Here is a 13,849-nt window from a genome sequence, read left to right as displayed (position 1 = left end):
TTCTCAGGACATTGCAGCTTGTTGGTTAAGGGGGGTTGTAGCCACAGACCAGCCAGCTACCATGCTGATTTATATTACCTGATAACAGAAGCCTTCCACCAGGATAATGCACAATTCCACACTGCAAAAGTTGATTTGAAATAGCCAAAAGAAAATAACAGTTTAAGGTGTCGAATTCATCTCCAAATTCCCCAAGACAGCCAGGCAATCACATTATTTAAAAGGAAATATATATTTATAGCAGCTTCCAGCTCCCTCTCACTGGAGGTCTACTCTATGCTAGAGATGTAGCGAACGGTTCGCCGGCGAACGGTTCCAGGCGAACTTTGGGGGTTCGCGTTCGCCTGGACCAAGCGAACTTTTGCGGAAGTTCGATTCGCCCCATAATGCACTATGAGGGTCAACTTTGACCCTCTGCATCACAGTCAGCAGGCACATTGTAGCTATTCAGGCTACACTAAGCCCTGGAGCCCCCCCCCCCCCCCCCCCTTATATAAGGCAGGTTTGCCGGCCATTACACCCACTCGTGTGCCTGCTAGAGACAGACTAGGGACACCTGCTGCAGACTTGTTTTCCTAGGGAAAGATTAGTTAGGCTCTTGGCTGGTTGTTATTGCTAAAATAGCACCCCTCAACAGCTCTTTTGAGAGCTCTAATGTTTTCCTGATGTGTTTTTTTGTGTGTGTTGCTCTGTTGCAGCTGGACCTTGGTAATTGTTATTACTGTGCCAGCCAGGCCCTGCCTAACTATCTATACTGGGACACCTACCTATGCCTACCTAACTACCGGGGCACCTACTTGCCTATACAGGGACGCCTACTTACCTATACTAGGGGACCTACCTATGCCTACCTACCTATACTGGGTCTCCTACCTATGCCTAGCTAACTACTGGGTCTCCTACCTATGTCTAGCTAACTACTGAGGCACCTACCTATGCCTACCTATGCCTATACTGGGACTTCTACCTATGCCTACCTACCTATACTTGGACTCCTACCTATGCCTAGCTAACTACTGGGACACCTACCTATGCCTAGCTAACTACTGGGACACCTACCTATGCCTACCTACCTATACTGGGTCTCCTGCCTATGCCTAGCTAACTACTGGGACACCTACCTATGCCTACCTACCTATACTGGGTCTCCTACCTATGCCTAGCTAACTACTGGGACACCTACCTATGCCTACCTACCTATACTGGGACTCCTACCTATGCCTACCTACCTATACTGGGACTCCTACCTATGCCTAGCTAACTACTGAGACACCTACCTATGCCTACCTACCTATACTGGGACTCCTACCTATGCCTACCTACCTATACTGGGACTCCTACCTATGCCTAGCTAACTACTGGGACACCTACCTATGCCTACCTACATACAAGAAGATAATAAGGTTGATGCTTCATTGTGGACAGACCAAATTTGATCAGCTGGAAAGTCACTGTTGTTCTATCATTGAGCTACCACAGCCCGGCGGCCATATGGGCTTGAAAACCGCCACGGCCTACACTCTGGCCACGGTGCGCACCAGTCCAGCACGGCCGTCACTACGCAAACAGCTGTTTGCGGTGCGTTACACAGTGAGTTTGGTGTGTCAGTGTGAAGCAGAACTCTAATTACACTCCCTGATTGATGTATACCCATGCAAGATGTTTGAAAGCACTTTAGGCCTGCAATTTAGCATTCAATGTGATTTCTGCCCTTAAAACGCTGCTTTGCGTCAAATCCAGATTTTTCCCCGGGACTTTGGGCATGTATCCCACTCCGCCATGCCCCCCTCCAGGTGTTAGACCCCTTGAAACATCTTTTCCATCACTTTTGTGGCCAGCATAATTTTTTCTATTTTTCAAAGTTCGCATCCCCATTGAAGTCTATTGCGGTTCGCAAACTTTTCGGCTAACCGGCTAACTGGGTTCGTGAACCGAAAATCTGAGGTTCGCGACATCTCTACTCTATGCATTATTAGTTGTTAACATGTTTGCTATTTTAAAACTCAACTCCTTCAAGTAAATTCTGCATCTAATACTCTAGGAATTAGACTGAACTAGTCAATAATTGACCGATAACTGCAGATTGACCCCTATTCAATTCACTTTTCTGCTGAATTATCTCACAGGAGATCTTTTCACACCTTAGGCCGTATGCAATTAACTTTTCCTACTGAGTTTTCTCCTGGAAGATAATTTTTCATCTCTTTAAAACAACTTTTCATCACTTTGCAATTAAAAAAGAACTAAAAAGTAGGTGAAGAAGTAACATCAAAGTTATGTTGAGTATTGGTTGGTTTATTGGTTTAAAGGGCATTTTATTGACGACAAGGTATGAAAATATCATTTATGAGAAAACTTAGGAGAAAAGTGATTTAAATAAGGGCCCTTGGCCCATGTGCAATTCACTTCTTCTCCTGCCTGTTCTTCTATGTAATATTTTCACAACTTGCCAATAAAATGCTTTTTAAACCACCAGCAAGCAAGAACACACTAAAAATAATTTTGATGGTTCTTTTTCACCTACTTATTTGGTACTTTTTCAACTGCAATGTGCTGCTGAAAGACTGGATGAAAAAAGTATCTGCTAGGAGGAAACTCCTTCTAAGCCTTGAGAAAGCAAGGAAATGTTTAAAATAAAATACATTCTTTAGCTACCTTGAGAAGTTTTTCATACCACTTCACAGCTTCAGTACAGTATATCTACTCCCCTGCAGACTTCATTTAACCGCCCAGGGGAGTAAATATACGTACTCCCGCTGCTACCACTGCTGTACGCGCTCCCGCTTATTTGTGCACTCGTTCATGTTGCCATTTGCCCGCCAGGAGATCAATGAATAGGAAAGCAATTCCTAATCATTGATCTAAGTCCCCGTAGCAATGATCCGCGCCTTTTATGAGAAGCTGCACGAACATTCTAATAAATAAGTTTCCCATCCTCAGTACACTTCCTGTAAGCATACATATTTCACTTACAGGACGTATAAAAAAAAAGACTGAGGCCATCTTTTGGTTAAATAGTAAAACTACATCTAAAAGCATTTTTTTTAAATGCAAAGACCTGTTTTTACATTTTAAATTAACCCCTTACCTCCCACACTCCCCAATAGTTACCAACATTTATTGTTTTTGTAAAAAAATACAATAAAATAAATTTACAAATATAAAAAATACATAAATAGTTTTCTTAGGGACTGAACTTTTTTAATATGTATGTCAAGAGGGTATAATACTGTTACTATATAAATTATGGGCTTTTTATTAGTGACAAATGCAAAACTGAAAAAAAAGCATCTTTATTTCCTAATAAAATATTGGCGCCAGACATTGTGATAGGGACATCATTTAATTGGTGTAATAACCGGTACAAATGGACAAATAAATTACATGGATTTTAATTATGGTAGTATGCATTTTTAAAAAAATTATAATGGCCGAAAACTGAAAAATAAGGATTTCTTTCCAATTTTTTTTTCTTATTTTTCCATTAAAAACATTTAGAATAAAATAATTCTTGGCATAATGTACCACCCAAAGTAAGCCTAATTAGTGATAAAAAAAAACACATTTAACACATTTCATTCTGATAAGTAGAGATAAAGTTATTGGCAATTGAATGGAAAGAGAGCTGAAAGGTGAAAATTGCTTGGATGCTAAAGGGGTAAAACCCCTCAGTTGTGAAGTGGTCTGTTAAATGCTGAAAATGTATTTTGTAGATGAGATGAAAAAGTATCTCCTGGTAGAAACTCAGGACAGTTAGTTAGTTTGGGTTTGTTTATAACTTTTTTGTTAAGACCCTTCCACAGACTGTTAAGTACCTAGTGTTTCACTGTTTCCATTATTTCTGGCTTCTAACTACATCCTGGAATGCACACTACATTGTCCATGCATTTCCTAATTAATTTCCAGACACGTCACCCACAACTTCTCTGTCTGCCACTATAGATCCTTACAGTCTGATATTGCCTTCTTATGAATTTCTCCCTTCCTCTGCAATTCTGTTCCGCATTTGTCTTTTTCCCACCCTTGCAAATATGAGAAGAATTGTGCTATTCCAGCAGAAATAAAGCTATTTGCTGTAACAGAAGTTACTTGGAAGTTACTTCATCTTAATGCATTATAAAGTTTATCATTATATTGAACATGTCATGTTGCATGTAGTTTTCTGAAGGCTAATGCCATTATTCTGCTGTAGGTGGAACCTCAGGACTTTTATGACACATGCATAGCTGATACGTGTAGCTGTGGCGATGATATTGGAGATTGTGAGTGCTTGTGTGCCTCTGTAGCAGCATACTCTGCAGAATGTGGGAAGCATGACATCTGCATAAAATGGAGGACTCCTGAAATTTGCCGTAAGCCTACTTAATACTTATTAGAGATATATTTATTAAATTAACAAAATTCTCATTATATGACACCGCATGCTTTTACTAAAATACTTCACGGTGCTTCTTTAAAAATCCAGAAAACTTTTTTTGCAGCTAAAAAATGGCAGTATGAACATTAACGTTCTGAGAACTTGTAGCAGACCTTACATTTCAGTGCATTGTGAGCTATGTTCATCTGTTCACAGGTTTTCCAGGCAGTTAAATTGCATAGAAAGTAGTGAGCATGGTCTTCTTCACCATCAAAATGCGGAAATTAGGGGAGCCTCTGACAGGAAGAGGTTTTGCAGACCCAGAGCCACATTAGCTTGTGTAATAGGTGGCTCATGGGACTACAGCTTCAAGTAAACCTTGAAGGAAACCTGATGTGGTTTTAAAATAAAAAAAACAGATACTTATCTAAGGAGGGGAGCCTTAGTGTTCCTGAAGGCGAGTGTGAGAAAGAGCACGCTCACATGTGCACGCTGTTGAGACATTCGTCTTTGGGAGCACTCGGGCTTCTTTAGACTTCTAGAGCCTCCAGCAGCGGGAAGAGAACAGTCTCTGACCCATCGGTCGGAGAATGCTAACGGGGGTGACGGTGCTGGAACAAGGGGACCAGTGGAAGAACGGGAAGGCTCTATAGCACAGAGAGCCTTCCCCCTCCTTTGGTAAGTATCTGTTGTTTTATTTAAAAAAAACAAAAAACTTCAGGTTCACTATAATAGATGCTGCAGTAAGCAAGTCTCAAGTTTAACTGTAAAGAATAGATTTCACGATGCAGGTTTGGCAGGTTGAGTTGCAACAAGGAGGCTATTGCTAAGACATCAGAATAAGAAAAAAAGGCTTTGCTTTGCCTTGAAACACTGCCAGTAGACAACTGAAGACTGGAAGAAGATCTTATGGACTGATAAATCAAATTTGACATCTTCAGTTCAACCTGCAGGATTTTTGTACATCGGCGAGTAGGCAAAGGGATGGTACCAAGAGTGAATGACTTAAGCTATCAAACACGAAGGAGGAATTTTGATGTTTTGCTAATAATAATCTAAAACAAAAGTCCAAGCTTTGCTAAAACTACCTTAGGAAAAAGAACAAGATGATTAGCTTGAAAATATGTAGTGGATTGCACATAAAGCTGGTTTGGGATGAGATGGGCAGAAGAAAGAAAGCAAAGTGGCCAACAAGTGTCACATATTTATAGGAACTTCTGCAGGAGATTTGAGAAGACATTTCTGAAAAATATTTGATTTCCATTGTAGAAAGAATGCCATTGGCATGTTCAGCAGTTACATCTACCAACGGTAGCTACTTTGAACTGAAAGCATAAAACAAATAAACAACTGAAGTTAAAAAAAAGAAATCATTAATTCATGTATAAACTAAAAGGTATTCTAAACTTTTTTTATTGAAAGTACAGGTAAATATTGAACTGAACATGTAGTGCTCTAAATATTTTAGCCTGTAGTGTATATAACACTTAAAGGGATACTGTAGGGGGTCGGGGGAAAATGAGTTGAAGTTACCCGGGGCTTCTAATGGTCCCCCGCAGACATCCTACGCCCGTGCAGCCACTCCCCAATGCTCCGGCCCCACCTCCGGTTCACTTCTGGAATTTCAGACTTTAAAGTCTGAAAACCACTGCAACTGCGTTGCCGTGTCCTCGCTTCCCCTGATGTCACCAGGAGCGCACGGCGCAGGCACAGACCATACTGGTAATACAGAGCTTTCATTGAGTCAAGACATTTTTTTTTTTCTTTAGAAAAATGTCCTCTAAAAATGATCTCCAGATGTAGCCACAAATCTGTGGTCTGTTTGGTTGGACAAAACAAAACAAAACCTAATACATACTACATATTGAGCTTGAAACCCAGGATATAAAGAGCACTTTAGGAAGCGGACTGTGCTTCGCAAAATGTGTTAAAGAGACACTGAAGCGAGAATAATTCTCGCTTTAGAGCTCATAGTTAGCAGGGGCACGTGTGCCCCTGCTAAAACGCCGATATCCCGCGGCTAAACGGGGGTCCCTTCACCCCCAAACACCCCCCCCCCCCCGCAAAATCAATGACCAAATTGGTCGTAGATTTTGCTGCTCCTAGAGGCAGGGATAACGGCTGCAGCCCTGCCTCTAGTCGCGTCTATCAGCGGCGCATCGCCGCCTCTCCCCCGCCCCTCTCAGTGAAGGAAGACTGAGAGGGGCGGGGGAGAGGCGGAGATACGCGCTGACAGATGCGCGTGGGGCAGGGCTGCGGTGGTTAGCCCTGCCTCAATCAGGAAGTGATCCCCGGCTGCACGGAGGGGATTTCGGGGGGTAAGGGACCCCCGTTTAGCCGCACGATAGCGGCGTTTTAGCAGGGGCACACATGCCCCTGCTAACTATGAGCTCTGAAGCGAGATTTATTCTCGCTTCAGAGTCTCTTTAACGTTTTTGTATCTGATTGTTAAAATGTATTTACTATATTGGCGTTGCTCCTTCTTAGAGGTAAGCCATTTTATATTTATTACATCAATGGTTATTTTTTTGGGGCACCTTCTCCCTCCCAGTGATACCTTGAGAGCAGGCTTATGCCTGGTTCACAGTAGATCTCCTACCAGAAAGTTTCAGTGAGCGGGTGGCAGCAGGCCTATGTGGAACAGACTTTTTCTTTCCTATGGAGCCATTCACACATGTCCATTTTCACTGTGTCCAGTTTTTTTTGTTTCAAACACCAGATGTTTTGACATTCTTCTGACAGAATACTGTAGCTCACATCCACTTTGCACCCAAGTGCAGTGGAAACTACAGCAAACCTTCAGAGTGGTGCAGTGCATGCCTTAAAATACAGTAGCAGTAAAAAGTATGTGAACCCTTTGGAATTATATAGATTTCTGCACAAATCGCAGTCTGCTTAGCAGAGTAAGCCTCTCTTGTGCAAAAAAAAAAACATTGCTGCATGTTTAAAGTTTGCAAAAGAGTACCTGGATGTTCCACAGCAGTACTGGCATAATATTCTGTGGACAGATAAAACAAAAGTTGAGTTGTTTGGAAGAAACACTCAACACTATTTGAGGAGAAAACGAGGCACAGCGCACGAACATCAAAACCTCATCCCAACTGTGAAGTATGATGGTGGGGGCATTATGGTTTGGGGCTGCTTTGCTGCGTCAGGGCCTGGACGGATTGCTATCATTGAAGGAAAAATTAATTCCCAAGTTTATCAATACATTTTGCAGGATAACTTAAGGCCATCTGTCCACCAGTTGAAGCTCAGCAGAAGATCGGTGTTGCAGCTGGACAACAACCCAAAGCATAGAAGTAAATCAAAAACAAAATGGCTTAAACAAAAGAAAATACACCTTCTGGAGTGGCCCAGTCAGGGTCCTCACCTCATCCCAATTGAGATGTTGTGGAATGACCTCAAGAAAGCAATTTACACCAGACATTTCAAGATTAATGCTGAATCTGAAACAGTTCTGTAAAGAGCAATGGACAAAAATTACTCCTGACCATTGTGCACATCTGATCTGCAGTTACAGGAAACATTTGGTTAAAGTTATTACTGCCAAAGTAGGTTCAACCAGTTAGTAAATCCAAGGGTTCACATACTTTTTCCACCTGCACTGTGAATGTTTACATGGTGTGTCAAATAAAAAACAATGAAAACACTTAATTATTTGTGTGGTATTAGTTTAAATAGACTGTGATTGTCTATTGTTGTGACTTAGATGAAGATCAGATCACATTTTATGAGTGATTTGTGTAGAAATCCATATAATTCGAAAGGGTTCACATACTTTTTACTGCTACTGTTTCGATATGTTGCCACACAGTTATGTGAAAAACTAAACTGTATCCCCTCATCTGAGAAGGGGGCCACTATGAAACAGAACATGTCAGGAGGATCTAGTGCAGTGTGGAGCACTGCAGCAAGAGGGCTAAGTAACTCTCTGGGTGAAACTGTAAAGATTCACATTCCCCACCCAACTCACTGTTAAAATGTGGTAGCTAGAGGTCTCCCATTAGTTGGTAGCCAAAGGGAGCCCCCAGTATAGGCATGCAGAGGAGCCACTATTATTAGGTAGACAGTGAGGGACCAAACCAGTATAAGAAACCAGAAAGCCCCCCCCAGTATAGGTAGCCAGAGAGCCCTTCCCCCAGTGCAGGTAGGCAGAGAGCCCCTTCCACAGTATAGGTAGCCAGAGAGCCCCTTCCCAGTATAGGTAGCCATAGAGCCCCCCTAGTAACTTAATTTTCTGGGATCCACATGTGGCAGATCCTTTTCCTCCTAGGCATCAACAGCCCTGCCTATAATACGCCTTTAAAATGCAATCTCGACTCTGCTCCCCTCTGAGCTCCCCTTCACGCTGAGGGAGGACGTGGGCTTGCTGGCTCGGCACCAGCCATCGGGTCGCGGTCCGCAAGAACAGCTGTTCGGGACCCACATGCAGGTCCCAGGGAGCACCACAGCAGACAGACATCAGGAAGCAGGACGGAGCCTGCTGATCCACACCGCTGCGGTCAGACCACTGGCTTTGCCACACGCATCGGTCAAACCACGGCCCCGCAGCTCGTCATCCGGAACGGCTCCCTGCAGAGAGGCCCCGTCCACCACACATCCCAGCCACAAGGCCGACGCAGGACTACACTGGCCGCACTGCCGCCCCCATCAGCAGTTTGAGCGGCATGCCGCCCTTGGCTGCGGAGCATGGGTTCAGCCGATCAGCACGCTCCCCTAGTCAGGGGAGTCCAGACGTGGACCCACCGCTGCCGCTGCCCACGGGATCATCTTTGGAGACCAGGAGACTTCGGAGTCAGATCGCCGGACAGGTACAGACTCAGTCACCGGCGAGGGAGCACCACCGCCGGGTACCCTCCACCACCGGGTCCCCCCGCTCACAGTGCCACTAGAGTGATTGCCAGCGGCTGCAGTCTGAGGCTCCGGCTCCAGCTCCTTTCGTCTCGCCGAGCAGCCAGGAGTCCTGGGCCTGGCCTGTCCACGTGGCCTGCAGCTGTTTCGCCGCCATGTGACTGTCCAATGCTGCTGCCCCGGAATGGCAACTCTACCTGCTGAAGGCAGGCTACCACTCAGCCACAGAGAAGATGATGCTGCTCCCCTCAAAGTGGAGCTGGCTGCCGCATCTGGGCATCAGTGTCCTGCCACCACCAACGGTAAACCTCCCTGGCTTGTCCACCACTGCTGCCCAGCCGTGTTGACCCCAGGCCCCACATCCACCACCCAAAGGTGCCCCCGGGTGCACCCTGGCCCCACAGGGCCCCCACTGTGTCTGCACCCTCATTACCCAGCCGTGCGGACTCAAAATCAGGAGTGCTACTCCTCGGGCAGCCTGGTCCGAGTGAACTCTGCTGTCCGCCTCCATCATGATGCCCCTCAGCTTTCCCAGTTGCTTTCTCAGTTTCTTTCTCTCTACTTTCGTGGACAAATCGGAGCACCTGTCTTGTTGGGAGCGTGTCGCTGTGTAGCGTCCAGTGCCAAAAATGGCAGCGCTCATATCAGCTCTCAGGCTACTCCTCCAGTCCCACTCTTTTCTGTTCCTGCTATCAATGTATGCTTTGCTATGTTTGTATTTACGTTAACTGTACGTGTATGCTGTAATGCTCTGTTTTGCTTTTATTTTTGCTTTTATATTTTATATGTATGTACCATGCTTGACTGCATGTGATGCTGCACTCTGCTTAATTGTACGCACAAGCTGTAATGATGTCCTATGTATGCTTGTCCCACGTCTATGTATGTGTCATGCTTAACTGTATGCTATTTCTTGTCTTCTCACCAACGACCCTGTATGTGCCAAAACCAATTCCGGGTATTATCCACCGTTGTACTTGGCGATAATAAATTCTGATTCTGATTCTAATACCGTAAATATCACATGATGACAGGAGCGACTGTTACCAAAGTGATTAGATGCCTAGGAAGAAGAAGATTGGCCACTGTGCACTCTGGCTGCAAGAGGCAGAATTCAAACACTCTTTGCTGCATCCCTCTCCCCTTCTCGGGCATGAGTGGGTACAGTTTCACATCTCGCAAAACTTTGCTCATCCATCCCTAGTTGTCACTCCAGCAAGTGTAAACCAGGCTTCTTTGTTATTTCCTGCTACCACATTCCTACAAGGGACTACCAGGAGCACTTTTGTGTGAGCTGAGCCCCAGTGGTGCTAGTAGTAAGAATATTGGTAATTTATAATATTTTTTTATATTACAGTATGACCGTGCGGGGGTGGAAGATGCTGATCACAGCAGAAAGCTCTCACATGCTTTTCTGCACACTTGCAGAAAAGCATTTGAATGAGATGCAGTGGGACGCCCATCTGAACCAAGCCTTACACTAACCTCCCACTCGTAATATCTAACATCGGCACCCAAACAACCACTATTTGTAGCTGATCATCTACAAATAGAAGATTGGCTGCAATTCTTCTTCCCTACATAGTAGCCAATAGGCTGTTGTCTGCATCGGGTGCCCAACTCAACACCTGGCACCCAATTACCAATTCTTTATATTGGTGTCTATTAGATGCCTGCCAATCCTAACCCCCAAATAACCTGATCCGCCCACCAGGCCCTCTTCTACCTGTGCATCCCTCTTAATGCATATGTACAATGACATGATCAAATGCTCCAAGGATTCTAGGCTATGACCACATCCACCCATAGCCTGAGCGCAGACAGAGTGAGAATATCATGTAGGGAAACGGGGGACAGAATAAAAATCACTGGAATTAGGTTAGAATGATTTTTTTTAAATAATTGTAATGTATTTTCAGCTATATTCTGTGATTATTACAATAAGGATGGTCATTGTGACTGGCACTATAAGCCATGTGGATCCCCATGCCTTCCAACATGCTATAATCCCAACGGGAATTGTGATTCTGAAGCAAGGGAATATGAAGGTAGGCTAATAAATATTATTCTGATTGCACATCTTTGCTAGACTCTTCAAATTCCTCCTCTTACTGATAAATAGGTATTGTCAGTCTCACCTAGCTCTGCATCAGTCTCGGCGGTGGTTGTCTCCATGTTGCCCGTGTTTCACCTTGCGTGCGCAAGAATGGCCATAGTTTTAAAGTTCCAGTTGGATGCGTCACGTGTCCTGCATCACTCGCTGGCCTTTGCACGTGCTCACAAAGATACGCATGCGCACAAGAGTATGTGTGCACACTGACGTGAACGCGCATGTGCATGCGGAAATTTAATCTGCCGGCAATCAGTGGTGCTATAAAGTAGTGATGGGCGAACACCTGGATGTTCGGGTTCGGGAAAGTTCGCCGAACATGGCCGAGATGTTCGGCATGTTCGGGCCGAACCCCGAACTTCCCGAACATCCCTATTTTGGGGGCCCTATGGGGTTGCAGGCATAAGGGGGGAGCATGCCCCGATCGCGGGGGGGGGTCGGAAATTCCCCCCACCCCCTCCGCTAGCGCTCCCCCCTCTGCCCGCTTCCCCATTCAAAAGTTTCAAGAAGTACCTGTATAGCGGATGGCCTGGCAGTGGGCGGCACTGTGGAGTGAGGAGGAGGAGGAGTCCGGAGAGTGACGAGTTGAGGGAGGCCGGGCAGCGGGCGTGAGGTCAGAGAAAGGGCGGAACTTCGCGATCGGGGCATGCTCCCCCCTTATGCCTGCGACCTCATAGGGGGGCCGTATTGCGGCCTGTTCGGCCGAACAGGGCCCTGTTCGCCCGAACAGGGGCCCTGTTCGGCCCTGTTCGGGGGCATACAGAAGTTCGGGGCGAACCCGAACTTAAAAGGCCGAACACCATGAGGTGTTCGGCCGAACTCGAACATCACCCGAACAGGGTGATGTTCTGCAGAACCCGAACAGTGGCGAACACTGTTCGCCCAACACTACTATAAAGGATAAAAAGTATTGTAAAAGAGAAAGGATGAAGCCTCCAGTGTATACATACACTGCACTCCTCTACATCAATTCTAAAAAACAGCCTATATCTGAGTTACACTCACACACCCTCATGCACTCACACATTGATCACATGCATACGGGAGCCACCTGATTCCTGTCGCTAGCTCTGCTTACTTTCAATGTACCAAATGACATCAGTCCTGAAAGCCAATATACAAATGCACCGTATTCCATACAGGTCACATTGATTAAAATTGGATCAGTGATACTGTAACTGCATACTCAGTTCTTTAACCCTCCTGGCGGTTAATTTTTTTTGGCAAAATGGCAAAAATTCTTTTTTTTTAAATTTTTTTTTTGTGTTTCATGTAAAGCTACCAGAGTGGTAGCTACATGAAACACCACTAGAGGGCGCATGTGTCCCTCTAGTGCGATCGTCGCCGGCATCAATAGCAAACAGGGGAACGCGTATATAACGCGCTCCCCTGTTTGGCTTCTCCTGTCGCCATGGCGACGATCGGAATGACGTCATGGACGTCAGCCGACGTCCTGACGTCAGACACCTCCGATCCAGCCCATAGCGCTGCCCGGAACTCATTGGTCCGGGCAGCGCAGGGCTCTGGCAGGGGGGGGCCCTCTTGCGCCGCTGCGTACGGGCGATCGCCGCAGAGCGGCGGCGATCAAGCTGTACGCGCGGCTAGCAAAGTGCTAGCTGCGCGTACAGCATTTTAAATGGAGCAAATCGCTCCACCAGGGGCTGAGATATCTTCCTGCGCGGCATAGCCCGAGCTCAGCTCGGGCTTACCGCCAGGAAGGTTAAGGTCAATATATACATGGAACACATTGTTTATAGATTGACAAAGTCCAGAGGGAAACTGAAAGGTTGTAATAATGTGCTGCTTAAATCACCCCGATATTAAAATATATACAGCACATCACAATTTCTTAAAAATGACATCATTGCTTCAACTAGTCAGCAGCACATTCCTCCAGACAGTGCTTTACAGATACATTAATAATTAACACTCTAGAAGTTCCAGGCACCTGAATACAAAACCTGTATTTCAATACCCAGTTGGTATATTACCATACAAGCCACTGTGACAGAGATCTGAAGACTCAGACCTATTCATGCATTGTTGTTAAAAAACCTGGTCTATTGAGAAATTAACACATGTAACAAAGTCTACCTCTGCCAGTTGTTTACAGAATAACAAATCCTATTGTCTCTGCTGTCTGTACCATGTCTATGCTATTGTTTCAAATATTTTCTATGTGCACTCCGGTCTAATCTGGTTTTTCCCTAACATCAGGGTGTATATAAGATTGACCTGTAAATAAAGATTTCAGATGCTGTTCCACCAATTTAAGTGTTTGTGGTTCTGTATCTCCCAGCTGGAAGAGAGGGTATTCACTTGGATTGGGGGAGAACTTTAACCTGGGTTGCAGATTATTCTGCTAAGTCATCTTGTAGCTGCCTCCGCTGAAATTGAGCTAACAGTTTGGTGTCGAGAAGTTGGATCCGCCATATACAGTATCGGGTGAGTAATTCTATTTTTTGATTACCACCCTATACTGTCAGAGCGGATTAATAGAACCCGGAGGGAAAGTGCTTCTGTAGCGC

The 13,849-nt window shown here is 45.2% G+C and overlaps 1 protein-coding gene across 2 annotated transcripts in view; it reads left to right on the top strand.

Annotated features, from left to right (window-relative positions):
* Positions 1 to 13,849, top strand: part of LOC137537710 (mucin-5B-like) — a 192,995-nt gene that overhangs the window by 107,234 nt on the left and 71,912 nt on the right. For both annotated transcript variants that reach the window (XM_068259649.1, XM_068259648.1), the window contains exons 6-7: positions 4,193 to 4,352; positions 11,131 to 11,259. In XM_068259649.1, the coding sequence (XP_068115750.1) occupies positions 4,193 to 4,352; positions 11,131 to 11,259 (289 nt within the window). The remainder of the gene's footprint in view (positions 1 to 4,192; positions 4,353 to 11,130; positions 11,260 to 13,849) is intronic.

This window comes from Hyperolius riggenbachi, chromosome 11 (genome assembly GCF_040937935.1).
Source record: "Hyperolius riggenbachi isolate aHypRig1 chromosome 11, aHypRig1.pri, whole genome shotgun sequence".
Taxonomy (NCBI): Eukaryota; Metazoa; Chordata; class Amphibia; order Anura; family Hyperoliidae; genus Hyperolius; species Hyperolius riggenbachi.
Note: the sequence above shows the minus strand (reverse complement) of the source record. Positions and strands in the feature narration are given on the sequence as shown.